The 27,930-nt window shown below is 39.1% G+C and overlaps 2 protein-coding genes across 8 annotated transcripts in view; one reads left to right on the top strand and one right to left on the bottom strand.

The window, feature by feature from the left end:
- IFT74 (intraflagellar transport 74) overlaps positions 1 to 27,930 on the bottom strand; it is a 61,107-nt gene that overhangs the window by 11,199 nt on the left and 21,978 nt on the right. For all 5 annotated transcript variants that reach the window (XM_045020653.1, XM_045020650.1, XM_045020652.1 and 2 more), the window contains 8 exons: positions 22,621 to 22,759; positions 21,650 to 21,712; positions 19,763 to 19,906; positions 18,980 to 19,020; positions 12,913 to 12,992; positions 7,594 to 7,647; positions 3,334 to 3,431; positions 847 to 973 (listed from right to left, as the gene is read on the bottom strand). In XM_045020653.1, coding sequence (XP_044876588.1) covers positions 847 to 973; positions 3,334 to 3,431; positions 7,594 to 7,647; positions 12,913 to 12,992; positions 18,980 to 19,020; positions 19,763 to 19,906; positions 21,650 to 21,712; positions 22,621 to 22,759 — 746 coding nt within the window. The remainder of the gene's footprint in view (positions 1 to 846; positions 974 to 3,333; positions 3,432 to 7,593; positions 7,648 to 12,912; positions 12,993 to 18,979; positions 19,021 to 19,762; positions 19,907 to 21,649; positions 21,713 to 22,620; positions 22,760 to 27,930) is intronic.
- LRRC19 (leucine rich repeat containing 19) overlaps positions 1 to 27,930 on the top strand; it is a 37,921-nt gene that overhangs the window by 2,327 nt on the left and 7,664 nt on the right. For 2 of the 3 annotated variants that reach the window (XM_045020655.1, XM_045020656.1), the window contains exons 2-3: positions 1,715 to 1,883; positions 27,260 to 27,352. In XM_045020655.1, coding sequence (XP_044876590.1) covers positions 1,857 to 1,883; positions 27,260 to 27,352 — 120 coding nt within the window. In that variant the 5' untranslated portion in view covers positions 1,715 to 1,856. Of the gene's footprint in view, positions 1 to 1,714; positions 1,884 to 23,572; positions 23,696 to 27,259; positions 27,353 to 27,930 lie in introns of those variants that run through there. The other variant, XM_045020657.1, reaches the window with a different exon arrangement.

The following is a 27,930-nucleotide window of genomic DNA, read 5'->3' as shown; positions in this document are numbered from 1 at the left end:
TTTTAAAATTTATGAAGAGCCTAGAGTTTGAGTCAGTTGCTAATAAATAAAAATAAATAAATAAAGCAAAGTCCTACTAATGCAATGGGAAGTGCTATACACAGTATTAAAGTGCACTCTTAATATGTCCTAAATCAAGTAAACAAGAAAATCAGTTATTGCTAATAGAGAAATAGTCTTCTAATGATGAATTATAAATCATTTGTGTTAGCACTAATAGGAATTATATAAAGGCACCAAAAGAAGATACATCCCTTAGTGTTTGCATTGCCTCACACTCTAGCTCAGGGGTGGGCAAACTTTTTGGCCTGAGAGCCATGAGGGGTTCAGGGTGTGGGCTCTGGCCCGGTGTCGCTTACCTGGAGCAGCTCCAGGGTGGCAGTGGCGTGCACCATGGCCAGGGCAGGCTCCCTGCCTGCCCTAGCCCCGCGCTGCTCTGGCACCACATCCCTGCTGCCCTTGGGGGATGGGAGGCAGAGGGCTCCACGCACTGCTCTCCTCTGCGGGTACCTCCTCCGAAGTTTCCATTGGCTGTGGTTCCCCGCTCCTGACCAATGGGAGCTGCGGGGGGAGGTATCAGCAGGCGAGGGCAGCGCATGGAGCTCTCTGTCCCTCCTCCCCCAGGGGCTGCAGGGACATGGTGCTGGCCGCTTCCAGCAGCAGCGTGGGGCCCGTGGCGCCACAGGGGTGACAATCCCACGGGCCAGATCCAAAGCGCATACCTGCCCTAGCTACAGTGTTTTAGCATACATGGTATGCAAGATCACCAACCCTGTATTCTATGACTCATGTTATTTTATTTTTTAAAAGGAAGGAATTTGCAAATTCATACATTATATGCCTCACCTGTACTCAAATTTTTAGCGGTGCTCTGTGATTTCTGCATTTCATTTGATTTGAAAGTGAGGTCCTCCTGCATGATCTTCAGCTCTTGATTGGTAACAGAGGAGATTTGTTTCATACGATTGACATTCTGTTCATTTACAGAAATAAGAACAGTAAATTAGAACATTTGATATCTTTGCAGCTATGAGCGTTCACCGGAAAGCAAGAAAAAAGCTCTGCTAGTACATCACTTATGACTTAACTCTTTTACAACACTCTTGGACAAAATATTTTTAAATAGTTTGAGACCATTTAAATATAATAATTTTCTATTTCAGGTCTGCCAACCTGAACTGTGTTCCTTTTATAACTGATGTATTGACATACCATTGAGGATGAAATAGGGATGTTTAAATGACATTGCCTTAGATACTTCACTTGTGGTAGAGTCATTGTACTATAAAGTAAAGCCCTACTTCATTTGTGATATTGCAGAAATTGTGGATCATGCAGTACTAGGCTTCCCCCACAATTTTGATTTTAATTAGCTTATTTTGTGCAGGCCACAGTTTTACGTACATTCTGAGTATGCAATTAGTACCACACTAACATTCAATGCCTGTAAAATGTAAAAGGCTAAAATAACTTAACTCGATTTCTACAGCAGTTGTGTTAGGACTTTTAGTTTTCTGAATTTTATATTGTACCGGTCACTTTTTTTAAGGGAATGTAATATAGTTGCAGCAAAATATCTGGCTATCAAAAAAATTTAGCAGCCATAACATAATATTGTTCCAGCAAATTTTTCTTAAACAAATAGCTATACTCTGCTTTTTCCAAATTATGGCTATTAATAAAGGTCAATTATTACTTTTCTGCTATTTTCCAGCCACAATTATTTGAAGATCATCCCGTGATTCAAGTAGGATCTTAACTACAAGGAAAATTTAATTCCCCTGTGTCATGGGACTTGCAGCACATCAACACTTAAGCAACCTTCCTAGTAAAATAATTTGAAGTTATGGGGCATCATGCTGAAGAACAGTATCAAGGAGCTGGTAAAACACTATTTATTCAAAACAATACTTGGCTAAAAGATGCCTATGACAATCCTCTACAAATAGTCCAAAGGAATCAAAATCAAAGAAATGGAAGAGTTATTTGGGGGAGAATTGGAAAAAAAATAGTATGATATTGATAATGGGAAAATTCTAGCTGGACACCAGGAGCATATATAATTTAGAAACTATACAGAAGGGAACTCCAGAAATACTTTTAATAGGTTAGGTAGAAGAAATTTCCTAAAAATAACATAAATTAGAATATGGAAAATAATCTAAGGGAGATGACTGAATCTTCCCCTTCATTTATGATGTTCAGACTTGGTCTGGATCAGAGGTGGACAAACTATGGCCCGGGAGCTGCATCTGGCCCTCCAGATGTTTTAATCCAGCCCCCAAGCTCCCGCCGGGGAGTGGGGTCCGGGGCTTGCCCCGCTCCAACGCTGCAGCCAGGGAGCAGGGTCAGGGGCTTGCCCTGCTCCGCACGGCTCCCAGAAGCAGCAGCAGCATGTCCTCCCTCCGGCTCCTACACGTAGGGGCAGCCAGGGGGCTCTGCACGCTGCCCCCACAGCTCCCTTTGGCCAGGAACTGTGGCCAATGGGAGCTGTGGGGGCGGCGACTGTGGACAGGGCAGCGTGCAGAGCCATCTGGCCACACCTCTGTATAGGAGCTTAAGGGGGGACATGCCACTGCTTCTGGGAGCTGCATGAAGTAAGTGCCACCCGGTGCCTGCACCCTGACCCCCTCCTGCGCCCCAGCGCCCTGCCCCAGCCGTGATCCCTCTCCTGCCCTCCGAACCCCTCAGTCCCAGCCCGGTGCACCCTCCTGCACCCCCAACCCCTCAGCCCCACCCAGAGCCCGCACCCCCAGGTAGGCTCTCATCCCTCCCACTCCCGCACCCTACTCCCCTGCCTCAGCCTGGATCCCCCTCCCACACCCTGAACTCCTCATTTCTGGCCCCACCCCAGAGCCAGGACCCCCAACAAGAGCCTTCAACCCCTTCCCGCACCCCAACCACCAATTTCGTGAGCATTCATGGCCCACCATACAATTTCCATAACCAGATGTGGGCCTTGGGCCAAAAAGTTTGTCCACCCCTGGTCTAGATAAACTAGCAAACAATGCAATTTCTTAGTTTTCATATTCTCGCATGTTTCATATTGATGGATTATAGTAATGCTAAAGACTTTTCTTTTGTTCTGGTCACAAATATCATCTGATTTTATTAATTGTAAAATGTCCTTCAAAACAGTGAGAGAATTCAACAGTAATTACATAAATTTTACTTTGTTACAATAACACATGGCATCAGTTTATTGTTTGGAAGATAATTACACCAATAATTGGGCTGAATAGTATTTAATCAGCGCTGTTCTATTTAATCTCCTCAATGTCTTTTATGAGGCTATGACTGCCTAATTTATCAGAGACAGAGAAAGGCACTTACCCTACTTGAGTGCTCTAACAGTGCAACAATGTTGGCCTCTATCTGTGCCTTCCGTTCCAGTTCTTGGGTCTTCATCTCTTCAAAAGTCTCAAGAAAGTCTACGGAACAAAAAACAAGATAAGGGAGGCTGCTGTTTACATTAACATTTTGGGTTCTCCATTATGACTGTACTTACCCTGAATTCAACAGCTAATATAAAAATACCTCACTGTAGTTTTACAAAATTGTATCTTATAACACCTAAGATTTAAATATTCTTCAATTTAAATAAAATGCTCTATCAAGTAATTTCATGCTTAATAAATGCTAGAGTCTGAGAAGCTTTGCAGTTTTATTTTTTTAAATCTGTATTTTACTGTTTACCGTTTTGTTAAAATTTTAAAGATGAGAAATAATCACATTTTAAAAATAAAATCAATCACAGCTTGCTTATTTAAGACATTTCTTTGCTGAGTGAAGTGGAAGAGATTTCCCCCCCCCAGTTTTCCAGTTCCATTTTTTTAGAATGATGCCATATCGATGTATGTTTTTGGCATTTTTGGTACTTATACAATTGTTCACTCAAGATGTATGCTTCTGGCTAACAGTCTATAAAATTAAAGAGGAACACCATAAGGCTGTGTTGGGGGGCGAGATAGCTCAGTGGTTTGAGCATTGGCCTGCTAAATCCAGGGTTGTGAGTTCAATCCTTGAGGGGGCCACTTAGGGATCTGGAGCAAAAATTGGTCCTGCTAGTGAAGGCAGGGGGCTGGACTCAATGACCTTTCAAGGTCCCTTCCAGTTCTAGGAGATATACCAATCTCCAATTATAAAAGAATGACAAAAGAAGGGTGGAGATTGAGACAATGCAAATAAACTTTAGAGAGTCTCTATTTTACTATTTACCATTCATCTAAAACTATTTCTGCAAAGCAAATTCATTAGCTTTATATTCAACATATTACAAGTCTAGCACTTAGACAATGCAGTGAAAGCTCACTAGAAAATCCTTAAGGAGAGACAAAGAGAAAAGGCTTTCAGTACTCTAAGTCTCCTCAATTGTCATTTAACTCCCCTACAGATATTTCAGAACACAGGAGCAAAATTCTTCCTTGCCCACTGCTCAGACCATGTTGTGTCCCTCCTCAAGCCCCATCTGTGCCTCTTTTATGCCTTTCCCATCAAATTTAATTTAATACAGAGAATGAGTCAGTCAGATAGACAAAGGAAGCTTGAGGCAGAAGAGAGGAACAAAGAGGCATGCTTTTGTAGCAGAGGGGACCTTTTCCCACTGTGATCCAGACAGGAGTTGGAGCTAAAGGATAGTGACTGCAGGGGTCAGCTAGACAGACTTCATGTTTTGAAGGAGAAGCCATACGCTGCAGGAGGGGAACCCGTGACACCCTAGAGGACGCTGAAAAAATCCCAAAGAGTGCTCAAGAGAGATGAGGAAACTGAGGCAGGGAATGGTGTATAGTTGTTTGATTGATTTTTGTGCTGTAATTATGTTGGATCCCTTTGCAAAGCCCGTGTCCGTTTGCTTGAACTATCACTGGTCCCTGGAGAGGTAAAACGTAGCCCAGAGTATCTGCAAGTTTGGAGCTCTGGGAAAGTGTGTGCTTAAGCAACAGAGGAATATTGAGGAGCTGACAGTTTCATGGCCTAGGCAGCTGGACGAGGGGCCTCAACCGTCAGAAGGGGGTGTTAGAAAGGGAATCTGAAACCTGCAAGTGTGCCTAGAAACCCAGAGACAGTGCCTGGACTCTGCTCAGACTCAGGAAAGTTTATAAGCATGTGTGTCCAGGCATGTTACATATCATAAGAACATAAGAAAGGCCGTACCGGGTCAGACCAAAGGTCTATCTAGCCCAGTATCTGTCTACCGACAGTGGCCCAGAGGGAGTGAATCTAACAGGCAATGATCAAGTGATCTCTCTCCTGCCATCCATCTCCATCCTCTGACGAACAGAGGCTAGGGACACCATTCTTACCCATTCTGGCTAATAGCCATTTATTGACTTAGCCACCATGAATTTATCCAGTCCCCTTTTAAACATTGTTATAGTCCTAGCCTTCACAACCTCCTCAGGTAAGGAGTTCCACAAGTTGACTGTGCGCTGCGTGAAGAAGAACTTCCTTTTATTTGTTTTAAACCTGCTGCCTATTAATTTCATTTGGTGACCCCTAGTTCTTGTATTATGGGAATAAGTAAATAACTTTTCCTTATCCACTTTCTCAACATCACTCATGATTTTATATACCTCTATCATGTCCCCCCTTAGTCTTCTCTTTTCCAAGCTGAAGAGTCCTAGCCTCTTTAATCTTTTCTCGTATGGGACCCTCTCTAAACCCCTAATCATTTTAGTTGCCCTTTTCTGAACCTTTTCTAGTGCTAGAATATCTTTTTTGAGGTGAGGAGACCACATCTGTACACAGTATTCGAGATGTGGGCATACCATGGATTTATATAAGGGCAATAATATATTCTCAGTCTTATTCTCTATCCCCTTTTTAATGATTCCTAACATCCTGTTTGCTTTTTTGACCGCCTCTGCACACTGCGTGGACATCTTCAGAGAACTATCCACGATGACACCAAGATCTTTTTCCTGACTCGTTGTAGCTAAATTAGCCCCCATCATGTTGAATGTATAGTTGGGGTTATTTTTTCCAATGTGCATTACTTTACATTTATCCACATTAAATTTCATTTGCCATTTTGTTGTCCAATCACTTAGTTTTGTGAGATCTTTTTGAAGTTCTTCACAATCTGCTTTGGTCTTAACTATCTTGAGAAGTTTAGTATCATCTGCAAACTTGGCCACCTCACCGTTTACCCCTTTCTCCAGATCATTTATGAATAAATTGAATAGGATTGGTCCGAGGACTGACCCTTGGGGAACACCACTAGTTACCCCTCTCCATTCTGAGAATTTACCATTAATTCCTACCCTTTGTTCCCTGTCCTTTAACCAGTTCTCAATCCATGAAAGGACCTTCCCTTTTATCCCATGACAGCTTATCAGAGAAAAGAAGACTGAAGTATTACTTTCTAGACTTAGAGCCACAAATTTGTTTCCAAAGAAGATGTGTAAATGTAATTCAGGATATCAGACAGGAATCTCTTCTGCCCCACAAAATCCTCACAAATATTTTCTCTCCACAATTTTAGAAAGAGAGTTGAAACTTATAAAATATTGAGTTGGTTCAAAGCAGAGAGAATGGAAAAATGGGAATTATGAAATAAACTTACCTTTAGAAAGAAACATTTTAAATGGGTTCCTAGAGATCATTACAACACAAAGATGTATACAGTAAACCTTTTCTGTACTAATTCTATAAAGGAACAAAATCCAAGGAATCAATGGCTGTCCATGGATATATGATATAAATATTTTACCTCAAGTTGTGGATTTAGAGAATTATTACCCCAAACCTAACAGTGATTCACAAGATGACCACTTTTTCAACCTAACAGACAGTGCTTTCTCCTAAAAGTTAAAAAATCTAATGTGTTATATTCTACTCTTCCTGTGTACCGCGTACCCTTGCTCTTCTCATTCTAAACGCTCCTTAAACAATTTTTTCTTTTGGCAAAGTCTATATATACCGATCTCACCAACAGTGCCTTCTTTCATGCAAACTAGTTTTCTACATAGCACATGTCTAAATCTGCTGGTAAGCTCTTGTAAGTTCCTGGTTTGGCTTTGTAAAGAGCCGTATATATTTATAATGCTCTATAAACATTCTAACACTAGGATACCTTTTAAAATATATTTTTGCCCTAAATGATTTGCACCCTCACTTCGTCTCTGCTGAGGCTTCTATGTCATGAGACTTCACTGGAAAGTCAGGAAGCTCTAGTAGTACTCATCTTAGATAAATAAGTAAGAATGTACGAAAGTTGTAGTTTCTGATTCTCAGAACAACTTCAAAGTTTTGCTCCTATTCAGACCACCAGTGGGCACTCCATGACATTTTTATTTAACTTTCATTTTAGCATATTTTAAAAAATTCTTTTTTATTCTAGCTTTTACCTCGTAAAAACATGTTCCTGAAATCTTAAACGCCAGATGATGAGCCAGGAAAAGTGCTCCAATCATCTGTAAATGTGCAGTATCAGTTACCTTGTGCTGAGGCATCTCTGAATCAGGTAACAGGATCTTAAGACAAGTGGTCAGCAGGTCAACAGTTTTGGGGTTCAAATAAATTGTGCTTTGACAATCCAAAAAGCCTTGTGCTTTGGCAGTCCAGGAGTCTAATCTGTATTAAACAACTTACTGTCCATGCTTTCCTCTCTCTTCTTCAGCTCCTTGTATTTCAAATTTTTCTCCCCTACAAGAGACGTAACATTGATTTAACTCCAAAACATCAACGCTCCGAACTCTACATTGTGTTTTTATAGGTCTTTCTTTATTAACTCAATCCTGTAGCAGGATTAGATAAGCAAAACTTCGATTATCTAAAACGTGAATTCGGCATACTTAAGCACAAAAGGATTGGACTGTATGTTATTTACATGTCTCACTATAATCATTGTCAATCAACAGCATACTATACACATTTAAAAAAAGGGGAATCAGCATAACAATACATCATCAGTGTAATCTTCAGGGTTTTTTAAATATATATATAGTGGGATAGAGGGTCATGTGCCTCAGAATTTGACAGTGCCCCAAATATTTTTTTAAAATTGTATTAGTTGGCAGATTATTTTTAAATTAAGGGCCAATACATTTCAGAATATTAGTCTGTTTCACTTTCTAGTGTTGGAAAAATCACATTTGTGCAACTGGGCCATGTCGACTGGCAAACTAAGTCATTCTGCACTTCTTTTTAAGATTTGGGAAGTGATGCCAGTTTCTCTGGCTTTCAGCAGTCAAGATTACTTTGTGATGTGCTTTCTGGATATTAATAAGTTAGCAATCTTCAATAAAATAAGATAAAACAAAAAACCCCACACCATCTGTATTGTCACGCATTAGGATAGTCTTAAATAACTAACTCATGGTTCTGCTTCATCCCTAATTTGGATTTCAACTGCATTAGTCACAGGCAAGAAAATGAATATCCAGTAGAAAGCATAGTATATACATTTAGATTTCTACAGTGTAGCAATTTACTGGTGGTGGTTGGGACAGCTATGTTAAGACAAGATTAAGCTGAGAATTTGAATGCATAAGTCAGGAAATGTTCCCTTCCTGACAAATTTGTGTACATTAATTAAACTTTATTTTTTTTAAATATTTGAAACACGCTCTAGACTTTATTCAGAGGGTCAAATTCATTGTGTACACCTCTTATTTAAATCATTTGGATCAGATTGTAACTTTCACTGTTTACCTGTGCAGGGGTGCAAGAAAGCACTCCTTGCATTCGCTACTCATATCGCAAGTAGCCACACAGAGGGGGGGAAAGCAGCTTTTACGGGGCTGACTTCTCTTGCTCAAGTAGCCTGAGTAAACAAGCAATTAGTGGAGAGCTTTGGCTCCACACTCAATGTCCCAGCCACAATAGCTGTGCTGGCAATAATTCAAATAAATAATAATAATAATAACAGCAGAGTTTAGGGCTGGTGCAGATTATTCACCCTGCTGGAGGAAGGGGAAATTGGAGATCAGATTGTGACTCTGAATCACAGTCTAGTTACTAGTCTACTCTTAAAGTAGTTCAGCTATGCGCTTCCCTTCATTCAGGGCTTGTGGCAAGCCATAATTTAGTCCAATGTGAGCAGGGTTTAGGTACCACAATTCACTTCAGCACAGGAACAAAATGTAAAGAAAATTTGTTTAAAATAATGCTAAGATAAGACCGTTAGAATGTTTTGAACAGTGACAGTATCAGTACATATACCAGGACGGCCTTACCTCAAGCCACCTTTGTACCTAAATACTGGGTTACAAAAAGTCTTCAATTGAGTCGTCTCAGAACAGGGGCAGACTATTACTATATATGCTGCAAAATTTTAAGAAGATGGGGCAGGTTCATCATGTTGTGGCAGCCTTAACTTAAGTGCCCAGTTTGAAATTCAGTCTTATCACTAATTTCAACATATGTCGGAGCATTTAAAAAGCACAGGAGGAAAGGAAAAGCTGGATATAGATTTAACTGAGCAAGCACATTTTCCCCCAAGTCTTTTACATCTACATCCTCTCTGCTTTCCTTTTTATCTAGTGCATATAAACAATAAGCATAACCAGTGGCCTCTGAGGAACAGTGATTTTGCTTGAGTTTCCTTGCAGCTGTGGCCTTGTTTCTTGCTGACTCTCCCTTTCATGATACAGGGTAAATTAGCAACATGAAGTCCATTCCACTTGCAAGAAACTGTGCATCATTCTACATGGTTAGCATCTTAAGGCTCACTGTAAGCAATCTAAAAGAGCTTAAAGAATTATAGCACTACTTTTAAAATGTCCATAGTATATAAAAGCAGCAAAGAGTCCTGTGGCACCTTATAGACTAACAGACATATTAGAGCATGAGCTTTTGTGGGTGAATCCCCACTTCATCACAAAGTGGGTATTCACCCACAAAAGCTCATGCTTCAATACGTCTGTTAGTCTATAAAGGTGCCACAGGACTCTTTGCTGCTTTTACAGATCCAGACTAACACGGCTACCCCTCTGATACTTGACATAGTGTATAAATAAGTTTAGCTCAAAGGTTTGAATTATTTTACCAATAACACACTTTAAACTTCATTTGCAGACTACATTCCAGAAATCTGATTTATTCAGAGCTTGTGACTGGTCACTTAGATGTCACTGCCAACTTACAAGTCACATATTGTAAGTGGACTTTTTTTTTTTAAACCTATATTATTTTAGATGATTAAAAGTAAAAATTTTAAAAATCCTAATTACTTGCTTCGCTGCTTGGACAATAAAAATCAATGAAGTCAGTTTTACCATTGTTTACAACAGTCACTTTTACTTTCATTTTTTAGCAGTGAAATATTTGGATTTCAAATGCTGCAAAGGAATTTTTAGTTGTATAAAATGAACTGTTTTCACTTGACATTTTCATTTTTTGAAATGTTGCTATTGAACTGAGGCTTTATAAAAAGCTTATTTATATAAAATTTAAATTTGGGGCCAAATATAAGTTAACATAGTCCCAGTTGCACTGAGAGCTTGTGTACTGAGCTCCAATAACAGAAGTACATTGAAAAAATTACATCCTAACCATTAATAATATTATTTGCTCTAATTTCTTCCTATTGTGTTTGAATCAGTTTGCCAAGTGCTCTAATTCACTACTGAGCAATTCTCCCACCCACCTCTGGACAGCACTGCTTTACTTTTCAAATCCATTGTAGGTCCCACTAAAAGCCTCTAATAAGAGGCTTTTACAAGAAGCACCTTGGCTCTCAACATTCACACAAGAAATGGGCAGGAGAAGTCAGCAGCAGTCCAGAGCACAATGAGAGAGAATGACTATTTCAGCTACTGTTTCGGAAATTTCTTTTTGTGCTATCCAGCTGCTGTTCCTGTTAGCAATGATTAGAAATTTGGCCCTGATTCACCAAAGAATTTAAGCACATGCGTAAATTCATGCGTATTCAGCAAAGCACATATGCATGTGCTTAACTTCAAGTGCTATCAGCCTCTAGTCTACCTTGTAAAAGTCTGGGTGACAAAAGGTTCAAATGAGAATAACTTACAGACAAGGACCAGGTTAAGTACAGATTGTGAGGACAAGTTATGTAATCACTACTTTCCCAGTCAAAAATACAGTAGTCATGCAGTGATGTTTTAAACAGATAAAACGCTGATGAGGGAAAAAATATGGTAAATAAATTTCAGGGGCGGATTCTCAGCAGGTGTAAACTGTTGTCACTCCATGGACCTATGACAATTTAGAGCAGGTGGGCTCTGTCCCCACAGTGCACGAACAAGGTCAGTGCCCAATACACTTCTGATTCAGTAGAGATTGTAGGAAACATTATTGGCTATCAGATAAATATACAAGGTAGTCTCATTCAGCATGTAATACTTATCTTCTACTGACCATTCCGGGTATCAGGGTATCAGCAGTTCGACTAAATGTACTTCATACACGTCTTTCAAATAAAGGCCTTTACAAAACAGATGATGGCAGCAGAGCAAGTGCAATGGGGGACCAGCAGGAAAAGGACTGGTTGCTATGCAGCTGTTGGTAAACTATAAACTAAGAAGCAATTCACTTCTTACCTTCTACACTCATCCAAGAATACAAAGATAACAGTGTTGGAAACCAAATAAAAAGAAAAATAAAAGCAAAATAGTAAAGCTCTTACTGCTATCTGGAAAAGGGAAATTAATAATAAATAAATGTTTTCAATAACAAGCTATTTCTCCGGGAAACAACGAAAATGCTACATTTCAGTAATAAGAAACAAAATGTCATACAAGAGATGGAGAAGAGAAACAGCAAGTATTATGCAATTGTTTAAGCTAAGCTCAATATCAATATAATTATTGTCGTTTCGAAGAAACTAGAGGTCAGATTGTGTGCTGAGCCTCCTCTCAAGAGGAAAAAATATTCAGGAGAGTTAAAAATATTGTATTTGTTTACACACACACACACACACTCTCTCTCTCTCTTTAATTTAAAGGTCTCATAGGAAGCAAAATAACTTCTGTTACAGAGATTCTTGCATCATCATCATCATAATGCAGCTCCCAGTCAAAGTAAGAGCCACCAGAATTAAAACAAGCCTTTACCAGGGTGAACAGAATTTTGTCAGGGCTAGTATGGGCATCTGGCTAAACTAAGCTTTCCCAGCTGGACTAAGCTACACAAGCTTTGATTAGACTCCCAGGCTAAGCTGAATCTTTCATAATTGGAACAGGCCTCTGCCTAAGCCAGGCTCTCAAGCCAATTTCAGTCCTACACTAAGTCTTCCATAGCTGGAGTAGGACTTTTTCTAAGTCAGGCTAGAAAGACCCTTTTTAGGCTGGGGTGAGCTTAGTAACTCATTAAGCCCACTACCACTAAGCTCCAGTCAATAAGCAATCACTCAGAGATGGACCACCCTATCACAGCTGATTCAGAGATAGACCACTGTTAGCTCAAAGTCAAATTGCCTCCAGCTTCTATGGAACAGGGAATGAGCTACTGTGTAGACCGTGAGGGACAGAAAATGTATGATCCGACATACTTGATCAAAGCACTGGTCAATCAAGTTGTTATTCTGCTCCTTGGCCAGGGCAAAAACATCTGACGCTTCAAAGGAAGAATTCAGCTCCATTTTCATGTTTCACATTATACATTGTTCATTGCAAGCAATAAACATTCCAAAATCCAAACTAACTGACAATATTTCAGAGATCAAAGACAACAAAAAAATAGAGTATTTTGTTTTTCTGGTAATATACGACTTTAACTGACCAGAACCACACTTCCGGCCTCAAGCCAATTTAAGGAACTCACCATTTTGGATATCTACAAACTGAAGTTTGTGCCCTTGCAGATCAGGCTACACAAAAGATAGTTGCAGATGCAAATCAGAGTTTTAGGACATCGCAAACTGCAAAACCACGCAAACCACATGCAAACTTAAAGACAACTTTTGTAAATTTGGCTCTTTAGATTCTATTTTGAATTTGGTGCTATTACCTTGGTGCTCCTCCAGATCCATGTCAAGTCGTCGAATGACATCATTAAAATGGTTGATTTTTTCTTTTATTTCTGTCAGCCTAATAATAAATAATAAAATTTGTAGCTATTAAATGGTTAACTTTTAAGAGGCACTATGAAGAGAAGGATCAGTAAAAATAGTAAACAGAATGTGTTACTAATACAAATAATAATAGAATAGTAAGGTTATTGTCATTATAACAAGCATTTGGATGGCACCCCTCACCATGGTCTCTCAATGTACTAAACACATTGTTTCTGCCTCGTTTTGGACTAAAACCCTTTTGTCTTTGTGAAACAAACATAATCACTACAATGATTCAGTTCCTATTCAGTTTTGTGTTACTATATGGGTCCCTCTGTTGGTTGTTACACAGCTTTACAGAGAGACAAGAAAAGGCATAACGCAGCAGGAAATAGTGATTTTTATTTGAATAAAATTCTCTGTATAACAATATTAATTAAGAAATGTAAAACGCTGTAGACTATAACCAAATGGATTAAGTAATTACATTACATTAAAAAATTCTTCTGTAAATCTTCAGCTATAATTCTTTATCAATTATCATTTTTCTTAGTTACCAAGAATTCTGTTTAAGCAACTTATTAGCCAATCAAATGTTGGCTAATAAACAGTTTAAAAAGACATCCACAAAATGCCTGTGACTGTGAATATTTAAATAAAATTTTACACCATAGTTTCTAGGAGATTTAAAGAAAAAAAGGTTACTAACTTCTCATAACTGTTGTTCTTTGAGATGTGTTTCACAGGTCCTTTCCCTTTCCACTCTTGGTTTGTGCATACCCCACGCAGAGTCGCCAGAAACTTTTTCCCTCAGTGGTACCTGCCGAAATGCCTTGAGCATCCTCTGCTGATGGGCCCAGCTGACCTTGAGCCCCTCAGTTCCTTCCTTACAGAAACTCCAATGCAGAGAGGTAGAAGGGTGGGTCGTGGAAAGGACATGTGCAACACATCTTGAAGAACAATAGTTATGAAAGGTTAGTAACTATTTTTTCTTCTTCAAGTGATTGCACATGTGCATTCCGCTCTTGGTGATTCCCAAGCAGTTAAAAAGGCAGACGGATTAGAGTTTATGTATGCACAGACAATACAAAGCGACCAAATTTGGCGTCATCTTTTGAATACTGAGTGATGTAGAGAAGGGGAGAAGAAAGTGTGTACCAATGACCAGATTGGTGCTATCCAAATGTCCAAGATAGGCATCTGCAACAGGAATGCTGTTGAGGATATTTGCAATCTTGTAGAGTGGGCAGTCAGCTTGTCTGGAGGAGAGATTCCTGCCAGATCATAACACGTGCAGATACAAGAAGTTATCCAAGATCAAATTCTCTGAGCGGAGATCGAAAGACCTTTCATTCTGCCCGCTATGGCCATGAACAGTTACGTGGATTGCCAGAATGGTTTGGTCCTGTCTATGTAGAATGCCAGTGCTTATCTAATGTCTAATGTGTGTAGCCATTGCTCATCCCTATTTGCATGTGGTTCGCTCTAAAATGCGGGCAAGTAAATTGACTGATATGAAAATTTGAAACTACTTTAGACAAAAACCTCAGATGAGGGCGTAAGTAGACCTTATCTTTAAAGAAGACTGTGTATGGTGGTTTGGATGTGAGGGTGCGCAGTTTGGAGACCCCTCTGGCAGAAGTGATAGCAATTAGGGAGATCACCTTCCAGGAAAGGTGTAGTATAAGCAGCACGTATAACCTCTAGGAAGAGGCTCAAATGGCAGTCTCATAAATTTAGCCAAAACTAAGTTCATTCCCAAAAGGAAATGGGCTCCCTTAGTTGAGAGTACAATCTTTCCAAGCCTTTAAGGAATCTAATTGTCATGTCATTATGAAAAACAGAACAGTTATCCACGTGAGGGTGGAAAGCTGATATTGCTGCCAGGTGAACAGAGGAAATTGCTAAGTCTTGCTGTTTCAGGTGCAGGAGACAGGCAAGTATTTGGTGTATGGATGAATGAATTGATGAAACTCTGGTTTGACAAGCCCAGATAGAGAAACCCTTCCATTTTGACAGACAAGTGGCTCTGGTGGAGGGCTTTCTGCTACCTGGTGAACTTGCTGCGAGCAAGCCTGCTCTTTGGGATTTAACCATGGAGCTTTTAAAAAAAGGGTTCACAGGTTGGGGAGAAGCAGCCAACTGTGGTCCTGAGAGATCAAATCTGGTGCAATGGGAGCAAGATTGGAGTTGCCACTGAAAGGTCCAGTAGAGTGGAGAACCAAGGTTGGTGGGGCCATGCTGGGGCTAGTAATATAATCCAGGTGTGACTCTGCTTGCTCTTTAGTGGCACTCTGTGTAGGAGTGGGATTGGGGGAAAAACATAAGAAAGCTTTCACATCCAGGGTAGCAGGAAGGTGTCTGTAATGGAACCTGGACTGTGGCTTTGTAGGGTGCAGAATTGGTGACATTTTCTGTTGTTTGCAAATAGGTCTATTTGGGGAGTCCCCTACTACTGGAAAGTGCCTCTGGCTATGTCGAGTGAAGAGACCATTCATGGTGACTGGAGAAAGACTTGCTCAGATCTTTTGGCTTATTCTACACCCCTGGAAGACAGGTGGCCTTGAAGTTGATTGGATGGGCTATGCAAAATACCAATAGGTGAACTGCTTCCTGACATAGGAGGGACAACTGAGCTCCTCCCTATCTGTTCAGGTAAAACATTGCTGCAATGTTGTCCAGAAGGACAAGCAGGTTTCTTTCCCTGATATGAGGTAGGAAAGCCTGACAGGCAAGACGAATTGTCCTGATCTCACTGACATTTATATGAAGAGCAAGCTCTGTCAAGGACCAAAGACTGTGAGTTCAGAACTCCAGGTGAGCTCCCCATCCTAGAGCCATCTGAGATCCTGAGACCAGAGTCACTGATGGTTGAGGGCGCAGGAAGTACCCATGCAAATGTTGATAGGATTCAATCACCAATTCAGCAAAATTAGAACCTGTGAAGGTACCATGAGCACAGTGTCCAGATGCAGATGGTTTGGTGAATACACTGCGGCAGCCATGTTTGAAGGGATATCGACACATGAAAGTAGGCACCTCTTAAATCGAGGGTGGCATATCAGTCTCTTGGATCCAGAGAGGGAATAATGGATAGCAGGGTGAGCATGCAAAACGTAATCTTCTTGAGATAGTTGTTGAGCTGATGCAGGCCTAAAATAGGCCTGAGATCTCCCCTGGCTTTCGGGATTAGAAAATAATGGGAGTAGAAATCTTTCCTTCTTAAATTCTGTGCAACTTCCTTTATGGCTCCTACCTGAAGAAGAGATTGAACCTCCAGGACCAGAAGTTCTTTGTAAGAAGGGTCCCTGCAGAGGGATGGAGAGTGAAGGTGGGAAGGAAATACATAGGAAGGTAAATCCCACCTCTACAGTGCTCAACACCCACAGGTCATAGTGCTATGAGACGGGCAAGGCAGTTTGAAAACAAATGAAAAATTTGGTCTGGCATCCTGGGAACTGTCCTCGAGCTTCCCATCAAAATGCCTGCTTAGAACTCCCTGGATGTCTAGGTGGGGCCTGCACTGAAGTGGAGGTAGAAAGAGGAGATGGTCTACACCTATAGCCTCTAGTCTTCGTTCTCCACAGCTCCTGTTGGACAGCTGACGCAGAATATTGGAGGGGCTACTGAGGCATGAAGTGCTTCCTGAAAAGGGCTAGGGTGTACAACCCCAGGGACTTAAATGTTGCCCTCAAATCTTTTAACCCACGGGCTTAGTGTGTCTGCTCCTAAAAGAGCAAGAATCCTTCAAAGGGCAGTTCCTGAACAATCTGTTAGACCTTCTGCGGGAGCCCACAGGACTGCAATCAGGAGCTCCTACGCGTTTGCAGCTGCCAGGGACCTCCTGACGGTGTTGGTGCCAGTATTGCCGGCACGACAAGAGTCGATGCTGTTGGTGCCAGCAGACATGGTGCCATCTTCTGTGGTACCAAAGCAGAGAAGCCTACAAGTCCACTCAGTCCTGCTTCTTGTTCAGCCAATCACTAAGACAGACAAGTGTGTTTACATTTGCAGGTGATAATGCTGCCCACTTCTTATTTACAACATCACCTGAAAGTGAGAACAGACATTCACATGGCACTTTTGTAGCCGGCATTGCAAGGTATTTACGTGCCAGATATGCTAAACATTCATATGCCCTTTCATGCTTCGGCCACCATTCCAGAGGACATTCTTCCATGCTGATGACGCTTCTTTAAAAAAATAATGCACTAATTAAATTTGTGACCAAACTCCTTGGGGGAAAATACTATGTCTCCTGCTGTTCCACCTGCATTCTGCCACATATTTCATGTTATAACAGTCTCGGATGATAACCCAGCACATGTTAAGCACTGGAATAAATTGCCTAGGGAGGTTGTGGAATCTCCATCATTGGGGATTTTTAAGAGCAGGTTGGACAAACACCTGTCATTGATGGTCTAGATAATACTTAGTCCTGACTTGAGTGCAGGGGACTGGACTAGATGACCTCTCGAGGTCCCTTCCAGTTCTATCATTCTATGTTATTCATTTTAAGAATACTTTCACTGCAGATTTCACAAAACGCAAACAAGGTACCAATGTGAGATTTCTAAAGATAGCTACAGCATTCAACCCAACGTTTAAGAATGTGAAGTGCCTTCCAAAATCTGAGAGGGATGAGGTGTGGAGCATGCTTTCAGAAGTCTTAGAAAAGCAACACTCTGATGCGGACACTACAGAACCTGAACCACCGAAAAAGAAAATCAACCTTCTGCTGGTAGCATGCGACTCAGATAATGAAAATGAATATGAATATGCATCGGTCCGCACTGCTTTAGATTGTTATCGAGCAGAACCCATCATCAGCATGGACACATGTCCCCTGGAATAGTGGATGAGGCATGAAGGGATATATGAATCTTTAGCACATTTGGCAGGTAAATATCTTGCGATACCACTATAGCAGTGCCATGTGAACGCCTGTTCTCACTTTCAGGTGACATTGTAAGCAAGAAATGGGCAGCATTAACTCCTGCAAATGTAAACAAACTTGTTTGTCTGAGCAATTGGCTGAACAAGAAGTAGGACTTGTAGGCTCTAAACTTTTACATTGTTTTATTTTTGAATGCAGGTTTTTTTGTACGTAATTCTACATTTGTAAGTTCAACTTTCATGATAAAGAGATTGCACTACAGTACTTGTATTGGGTGAATTGAAAAATACTATTTCTTTTGTTTTTTTACAGTGCAAATACTTTAATCAAAAATAAATATAAAGTGAGCACTGTATACTTGGTATTCTGTGTTGTAATTGAAATCAATATATTTGAAAATGTAGAAAACAACCAAAAATATTTAAATAAATGGTATTCTATTATTGTTTAACCATGCGATTAATCGCACTATTAAACAGTTTACCTACTGCGTAAATATGGATTAGACAATATTTAACTTGTGTTGTAGGGCTTAATTGTATCAATAAATATTTGTATTCAAAGAAGTTATGATAGTTTTAAATTATGGAAGCAAGCATATCAATTATTTTTTTATGTCTCATGGACATTTGATTTATACAGCACATATCAACACAGCAGCAAGCCAGTCAAATATTTTAAACTTTGGAAAAACTTTTTTAAAATAATTTAAAACAATTTTCAAAAAGGTCTCCAGGTTGAGACTGCTAGCTAAATTTAAACTCAGAGACGTTTTTTAAAAACAGCTGAGTTTCTAAAGTAAACACCAAGAGATCCTCAAATACAGTAGCTGAGTATGAGCATAATATGTATAGAATGCTTTAGTAACTTAATTTACTTAAATTTTACTGTAGATTATTATTAATAACAGCTACAAGCAACACTTATCTATAATTTATAAATATTAACTAATTCTCATGGCAGGATAACAAACAGGATAAATGACTTGCTCAACTTCACAGAGAAAGTTTGTGAGAGAATGAAAAGTAACGCTTGGCTCCTAATCTTACGTTCACTTCTCTTATAATGTGCGGACCCACTGGCAGGAGTGGGGCTTATAAGAGCAATACAACATAAGTACTCACTGTCTTTCCATACTTGCTATTTCCTGGTTATCTTCTTTAACCTATAAAAAATGAATAACAAACGTTTCAACACGGGGAATAAATTCAAAGACAAAAAAGAGAGAAACAATCTAAAAGATGCACAAAACCAAATGATTAAGTCAGTTATGCTAGGAATGAAGGCTCAGCCTGCCAAAGATCTGCATAGAAATCATTTTTCTACAATGGTTGCTCTGCTGAATTATCATTTAGTGGTGTCATCATTTCAGCTACCTCCCAGTACTTTTCTTCTTTCCCAATACGTATTTTAAACTTTAATGCTCTGCAACACTTACTCACATGAATACTTCTTATGCATGCAAACAGCTTCATTTAAATTAATCAGACTATTTATGTTAGTAGGAATTACTCACATCAGAAAAGGTTGCAAGACCGGGTCCTTAATGAATAACACAGCTCATCTTTCCCAAACTTTTTTGTCTTGAGATAGAAAGATATTAAAGAAAATGAATCCAATTTCCCCGCCCCTGAGTGCTCCCTTTCCATCCTGACCTGCCCTCTAAACTGGTGTGAAAGTAACTAGAACAGGAGCTGCCTCTGACAGTTTTACATTAGCTGAGAGCTGCACCCCACCAGATAATTCTTAATCCAGGTTCCAGCCCCTTTGTGTTGCTCAAAGAGCAAAAAGGGCCAGAATCAAGGCAGAGAATCCAGCCCATTATTTTAACATTTTCATTCTTTAAAAATCACTGAATTAAAAAAGCCTTGTAAACAGAAGATGTAATAATCATTTTGTTTTCCTGCCTGTTTCAGTAATCTCTCTCTTTCTTCCTGTGGAGATCCCATACTCTTGTCCTCAGCAATCATTTGATCCCGATGTTCCTCGAGCCCATGAAGTTTTTCATACAGCTGAACTGCCTCTTGTTTTACCTGGGAATGTACTATTTCCTGAGTATAACAAACAAACACTTACTGGTTAGACACATTTCCAGTAGAAGAAATTGTTGCAGTGCTTGTATTTTTATTTAGCAAAATTCACATAGTTCATAAAACAAGTTTATTTGGCAACTGTAAAGTGAAGTCTGTACAAAGAACCACCCATATAATCTAGCTGTCTAGGATCTTGCCCTTAAGCACAGTATCTGAGCATCTCAGTGCTATCTGGGTGCTTTATTAGGCTATGTCTTGCTATGAGGGTCTACCCTAATGGAGCTCCAAATTTACCAAGTACATTTTTGCTCCTTCTTTGCTGGAAGATAATCTCTGTTAAGGAACCTTTATGGGGGAAGGGGCAGAAAGGCCTTGCATAGTCAAGACATTTTCACTATGATATCAAGCCACATGCACACATCAAAGGATCTAATATTTGAAGGGGTTGTCAAAATATCTGTGCCACTGACCTGTGAAAGTAAGAGAAGAGGAAATTACTTCACTCCAACTGTTGTTTTCTGAGGATATATACTACATCATATCCACACTTTTGGGTGTATGTTCCTCTGTGAGACCAATGCAGGCAATCTTCAACTTCAGTGGATTAAACCTATTGGTTTGTGTGTGTGTGTAGCACAACCCCTGTTATGGAATTTAGGCCAGTTCTTTCAAAGTAGGAGGTGAAGTCACTCACGCACATATTAAAGACGACGGAGTCATAAGGAGAAATTGCAAACCTCTCAACTGTCTGGGGAGAAGAGTTTGTGAGTGATCTGATGTATATATTCAGAGAAAAATTAAAAGTAATTCTCTGATTTCTAATGTCACAAAAGAATACATCTGACACTGTTAAGGGTAACTGAAAAATAGAGTTTAGAAAGGAAACTTCACCATAGCTATATGAGTTTGCTATCCTGAATGCTAGAGTGTCTAGTGGTAAAATATGTTCTGTTTTCTTTCTGAGGAGCAAATCCAAGGCAGTGCAAAACATGGAGGAAAGCCACAGGCCTACTACACACTTAAGTGACAGCACAGTATATATTCACCATGGGAAAAATTTTAGCTCATGCTAGAGAGTACAAGCAAGCCCCTGCATGCTACGTAAGTGTTATGTTGCCTCTGCAGGGATCGGAGTGGGACAAATTACCATGCATGATGACCTTCAGTGGAGCACCGATACTAGATCAAAATAAGTGACTGTGGAGAGGATCATTGATTTGGGCTCATATGTTGGGGTTTGGAAGGACTGCATCTGGTGTTCCAGCACATAGGCTAGAAAAGTGGCCACAGGAGGACAGTGTTACAGCCCTGATCTTGCTTGTTGATGGAATTCTATTCTCCCGGATGTTTGTTTGGATCCACACAAAAAAATAATTACTCTATTAGCAAAAAAGAGAGTGACTTTCTTAATACTTTCAAAAATGCTAGTTTACATCTATGATATAATCACTGAGCTATATTTCACATGTATGATATACTAGCTGTGAAATATAGTTATCGGATTACCTGACACCTAGCAAAAATAAGTTATAAATCATAATTGGTGGGGTTTTGGTTTTGATAAAAATAAAATTATACAAATTAATGGCCTGAGTCCGCACCACTAAAATAGATGCGAGCTTTGCCCTTATCTTCAATGGGTGCAGGATCAAGCCGTTAAAGAGTTACAGACAAAAATATACTGTGATTACTTTGTTGATGTAGGATTTTTTTTTTGCATTTACAAATATAAATAGATCAGTTATTTATTTTCATACATACAGCTCCTAGAGTGTCTTCCTTTATATTTAGTCCATCCAACTCCTGCTGTTGAGCATCTAATTCCTAAAGAAAAAAAAGCATGAATAGTTTAGGTAACAATTACCACTGGAGGAGGATTTACTTCCCTATTCTACACATTTTTTACTTGCAAATGCTGTAGAACATTTAGTTGTTTGTTAGGTATATACGTGAATAGGTTAAGACCCCTTCCTCTAAACAGCTCCAGGCAGAGCTTCACTGACTTTGCAGTACTGGAATCTTTGTGAATAAGCTTCATATCATTGTTACTTGTATTTTGGCTATACTTATGAACCATTGTCCCCTTTCGTCAATTTTTTTTTTGAAGGGAAAGTGTCCATTGAAAAAATAGTATATATTTTAAAAATATCCTCATCTCTTTTGTTAAACTTAAGATAACTGAAACTGAAAGAATTTTAAAAATCTAAGTTTAATTTTTGAAGTCATTTTCATTTATGTAAATATCAGGCACTTATTGTAGTGGATAAGGAATTAGAAATCTTGAGTTTTGCTCTCAGCTCTATCACTGACTTGCAATGTGATCTTGGGCAGGTCATTTAGGTCTGGATCCTGCATAGTTTATAACTGTTCTTAATTTTACTCATGTGCTTAAAGTTAAGTATCTAACTGTTTGCAGGATCAGAGCCTTAACCTCTACACCTTTATTTCCCCTATCTGTAAATGAGAATAATGATGGAGGAGAATGAGGATGATTTATCCTTTGTAAACCACGTTAATATCTACAGGTGGAAAGTGCTAAGTATTATTTTGTTTCTAGTCAATTTCATTTTCTGATTGTCATGCACTAGCACAAAGTTGAAATGTTGGGGATAATGCTAAAGTTTCCTTTTAAATTAATCAGATCATAAATTCTTCAGTATTCCAAACTATACAGTGGAAATTATGGAGCTAATTTCACATACATCTTAAACAAATAATATGACAAAACCCACCTGCAACAGTTTTTCATTTGTAGCCTTCATCTCCATGTATTTAGCTTGATTTTCCTGAGACATATTTTTTATTATGTCATCAGCTACTTGTTTTTCACGCTCAATATCTTCTTCCACTGCTTGAATTAACTTTTCTTTGCTGTAACAACAGAGGAAAATAAGAATATTTTTGTAACTTGTTCTAGCTACTACTTATACTTTTTATTTATAAAACAAAGATGTTCATTCCATGCTTTGTACCCCCTGAAACAATCTAATTTCACACAAAAAATATACAACTAACTTCTTTCCCCAGAATAAAATAAATATGTTCCAGCCGATAAAAATAAGTGCACCATTACTGTAGATTTTTTGCTTGAAATACAGTATATATGATACACATTGTATAACACTGGACTTGATTCTTCTGTCCTTACACAAGTTTAACTCACTGAAATCAATGTGAATTTTGAACACAAAACAACTTTAGGATCAAACCTATCATAAAGTAATTTTTTGAATGTTAACATATCATACAATGTTCCCTCTAAATAAAGAGGGATTATATGACAGATTTAAGCTACTACTAGAGATAGTTGCTTCAATTACATCACCATTATATACAAATTAGCAAACTAAAAGATGAGGCTTGCAAACCATAAATTTTCATTTAAAAATGTGCACATCTGTAAAGATCTGAAGATTTTACTTATCTGATGACTAAATTCCACTTACAAAATAAACCTCTTCTCTAAGTTTCTTTAATTGACCACAACTCATCCTTTGTGTAAGCAATATTTTAACTTGATTTCTCCTATGTAATCAGAAATTATGAGGCCTAAACAAATCATTACCAGACTTCCTTATTGGCTGTAGATCCAAATAAACCTAAGTGACCATAAGAAATTGCTCAACCTAGTCAATCTTTTGCTAAGGAAGTTCTAGTCTTTTATTTATTTATTTTTAGCTACCTGCCTATTCACTGAGTACAAAGGTTGAAAATAAAGTAAAGTGCTGTTGCAACACATCACTTCTTTTTAATGCCCAGGAAACACACAACTATACATATGTTCTCTCAGAAAAAAACAGAAAGAAGGTAAGATACTTTATAGAATTTTTTTACGAAACCAACTTTATATCTTAAGTGTGTGGGAAAATACTTTGTTTATATAATTCGGCTGTCAGACTGGAAATAGCTCATACATTACATACGTTTGGGTTCCTCAATCAATATGAACCCCTCACAAGCCAAGCTACTGCATTATGCTTTATTAGAAGATTAACAAACAACCTTAGTCTTTTGGAAAGGAAAGATTTTCTGATTTTACAAACTACATTTCTTCCCAATTTATTCTTGAAAACTGCATATTTTATTGTTTTCAACTAATATAGGAAGTGTAAAGGAACACATCCCTATGAAATGAAAAATCCTAAAAAGCCATTTATAAAACATTTTCAAAGAAAGCACCTATGGGCTCAGATCTTAGGAGAATGTCAAGATATTAATTATGTGCTGCCAGTCTGAGTTTTTTGCAAAAAGACTAATATAAAAAAAATCTACTTTCCAATAGATCATCCTTCAAATAGTATATGTTGAATTTTTTTAATAATCCTTTATCTTTCTGCTCTTATGTTGATGTTTATATGGGTCTTTTCATTGCAAAAGAAACTGACTGACTATAAAAGGAAAATTTTTAGACAGAAATGGATTTATTGAGTTTACAGTGTCCCTTTAATTCAGATATACTGAACAACTTTGATAATTTTCATCATTTAGCAACTTGCAAAGATTTGTTTCCCCTGTTCAAATTGCAATAGTATTCTGAGTCAGGATTGCTTTAATAGCCTGCCCTCCCTAGGTGTGGGGATAAACCCACAAATCTCAGGTATGCTGCAGTGATGGACGACAGGGAATGGATCACTGGATGATTACCTGTTCTGTTCAGTCCCTCTGAAGCATCTCGCATTGGCCACTGTCGGAAGACAGGATACTGGGCTAGATGGCCCTTTGGTCTGACCTAGTTTGCCATTCTTATAATAACTGAAAGTTTCTATACAGCAGTGGTTCTCAACCAGGAGGTCTGGGGCCTCCTGCGGGGCTGTGAGCAGGTTTTAGGGGATCCACCAAGTATAACCAACGTTCGACTCATTAGGGCAGAAAGCCAAAGCCCTGCTGCACAAGACTGTAGCCCAGGGCCCTGAGCCCCACCACCTGGGGCTGAAGCTGAAGCCTACGCAACTTAGCTTCGCGGGGGGTCCCTGTTGTGTGGGGCCCCAGGCAATTGCCCTGCTTGCTACCCCTCTAACGCCGGCCCTGGCTTTTATATGCAGAAAAACAGTTGTGGCATGGTTGGGATGTGGAGTTTTTATAGCATGTTGTGAGGCCTCAGAAAGAAAATGGTTGAGAACCCTTGCTATAGAGCATGTGGAGTGAATCTAGTAGATGTACATTTCCAACAACAGTGGAGATACTCAACTGGCTAGAGCAATCCCCATCTTCCTAAGGGGACAGATTGAAGGAGGCAGACAAGCAACTAGCTAGGTTGGGTCAGCAGCCCACACCTGTAAAAGAGATCATAAGTACTATTTGAGATAAAGAGCTATAAGCCAATGTGCCCAGCAAACATGTTTGCCAATGGCTAGGCCTGCTATCACCGTACGAGATTGGCTAAGGCTTCTTTTAACTAGCTTGGAGAATAATTGAGACGTAGCTTTAAGAAAGAATTTTGATGCTGAAAAGTCTCTTGGGGTATGTTTAACCTGCATCTGGCAGCGAATCTTCCAGCTCCGGTCCACTGACCATTGTGCTAAAAATAACTTTGTAGACATTAAAATCATAGAATCATAGGACTGGAAGGGACCTCTTATTCATCTATTTTCTAAGGTAAAGCATTCCACTGTTTTCAATCTCTCTTCATATGAGTTTTTCCATGCCTCTTAACATACTCGTCACCCTTTTCTCAACTCCCTTTAATTCTGCAATATCTTTTTAGATGGGGGTAACCAGTACCATACACAGTTTTCCAGATAAGGCTACATCATTATTTATATCAAGGCATTATAATATTATCCATATTCATGATCACATTCTTTATGCATCCTAACATTTTGTTTGCTTTTTTGACCGCAGTTGCACGTTGACCAGAGGTCTTCACTGAGCCATCCACAGTTGACTCTAGGTCCTTTTTCAGGGTTTATACAGTTAACATAGAAGAACCCTGTAAGGTGTCTTGAGTTTTTAACTTTTTCTCCTCCACTGTGCATTACCTTACACTTACCAAAATTGTAATTCAGGTGCAGTTGTGTTTCCCATTCACCTAGCTTGGTTAAGTCTCTCTGAAGTACTCATACAGTCATCTTTGGTCTTGACTAACCTAAATAACTTTATGTCATCTGCAGATTTTGCTACCTTGCTGCTCACTCCCCTTTTCCTGCCCATTTATAAATATATTAAACAGAGGACCTGCTGTGAATCTTTAACCAGGATGGGTATTGGCCATTTCATCCTGCTCTTTGTTTTCTGTCTCCTAGCTAGCTTTTGACCCATGACGGGTTTTTTAGCAGCCTCTTGTGTGGGACCATGTCAAAGACCTTTTCAAAGTCTAAATAAATTATCTCATCTGATCCTCCTTTATCCACAACTGTACTAACAAGTTTGAAGACTGTGAATAGTTAGTGAGACATTTTCCTTTTGCAGAAACCATGCTGGTTACACCCCATTATATCATGATCTTCCAGATGTTTTATTATTCTATTTTTAATTATTGTTTCAACCAGTTTGCCAGGTAGAGATGTAAGGTTTACTGGTCTTTAATTAACCTGATAACTCCTAGTGCCTATTTAGTCCCTAAATTTGCACTGCATATGTCTGAAGGAGCCTAGATTCAACTTCCTTAAGGGGTGATCAAGTAAATTTTTCCAAACTCTGGTTTTCCTGCCAAATCCTATTTCTCCATCTCTGGTGATTTTGCCTCACAGGATTTTTGCCTTTCTTGAAAATCCAAAGGTGCTGCATGCATGTATCCTTTAATACAGCTTACATGGTTTGCATTCACTTTTACTTTATTACTTGATGGGTGGCTATATCTTGCCAATCAACCCTGATTCAAAGGAGCAGATGGACCAGGTGTCATTTGCACAATTTCTGAGGTAGGTTAATCTTAAAACGAATAGCCTCTGTAAGGAAAGCACTCATGATTTCCAATAGATAGTGTGCATCCCTGTTCAAAGACCCCAACACAGCATGCTGAGCACCATGGTTACCTAGCTCCAAAGCACAGATGAATAGGTCGGTGCATAGGGGGCTATCCTATGATATGAATAATAGACAGCTTATGAGTTCCATTGACTGTGCTGGTCACCACATATACTGATCGACTGCACAAAAGCTTCCTGGTTGGTTTCAGGTTTGGCTCAGTTCAATAAAAGCTGCAGCTATTTTGGCTAAAATGCATCTCTCTCTCCAATTAGAGTCTTATTTAGGCTCTTGGCAATATTTATGTAAGAAAAACACAGTAAGTTATGATGAATCATTTGTTTCAACTATAAATCAACACTTTTGTTTACATTACTAAAACCATCTTCACCAGGAGCATGCCTTTAAACTACTAATATAGCAACTTAAATTTTGGCCCTCATGCAAAAATATTCTCTCTTCTAGATTTTGAACATGAAAATCCCTTGGCTAATGATCTGGATTGGAGCACTATTTTCCAATCCAGTCACGACTGACTGCAATATTACTTCTCTTTCTGTAAGTTTTATAACCATATAAACGAATCTGTTTAATTTTTGCTCATTTCTGTAGAAGATCCATAGAAATTACAGGAGATGCCTTGTAGATTAAAGACATTATGTATTTTAACAACAGTCCCATCTTCAACCACCTCAATACCTTATGGTGCATATATACAAAGCCTATATATAGCTATAGCTGGAGAGAGAGAGAGAGAGAGAGAGAGAGAGATTCAACAACCTGCTGGTGGAAGCATGTAGAAATGGAATAAACAACATGGCTTTCTTTTAATTGCACAATAACCCAATGCAAATCATTATGACAAGGCTGCACTTTTAAATTTATTGAATTGCAAACATGTTTGATAGGTTTATGTTTTCAGATCTTGATCCAAAACCCACTGACGTCAACGGTCTTTTCTCTGACTTCATTCAGTTTTGGAGCAAGCTCAAAAAACTGCAAGCTGCTGGGCACCCTCAACTACCACTCAAGCCAAGAGTGTTGATGGAGTTCAGCACTTCACAAAGTCAGCCCCACAGCTTTTGAAAACAATAATAGTAATAAGATAATAAAATTTGATTTTTCACCTCACTCTT

The sequence above is a fragment of the Mauremys mutica genome, chromosome 6 (genome assembly GCF_020497125.1).
Source record: "Mauremys mutica isolate MM-2020 ecotype Southern chromosome 6, ASM2049712v1, whole genome shotgun sequence".
Taxonomy (NCBI): domain Eukaryota; kingdom Metazoa; phylum Chordata; order Testudines; family Geoemydidae; genus Mauremys; species Mauremys mutica.
The sequence above is the reverse complement of the archived record's forward strand: the minus strand, read 5'-3'. Positions and strand labels throughout refer to the sequence as shown.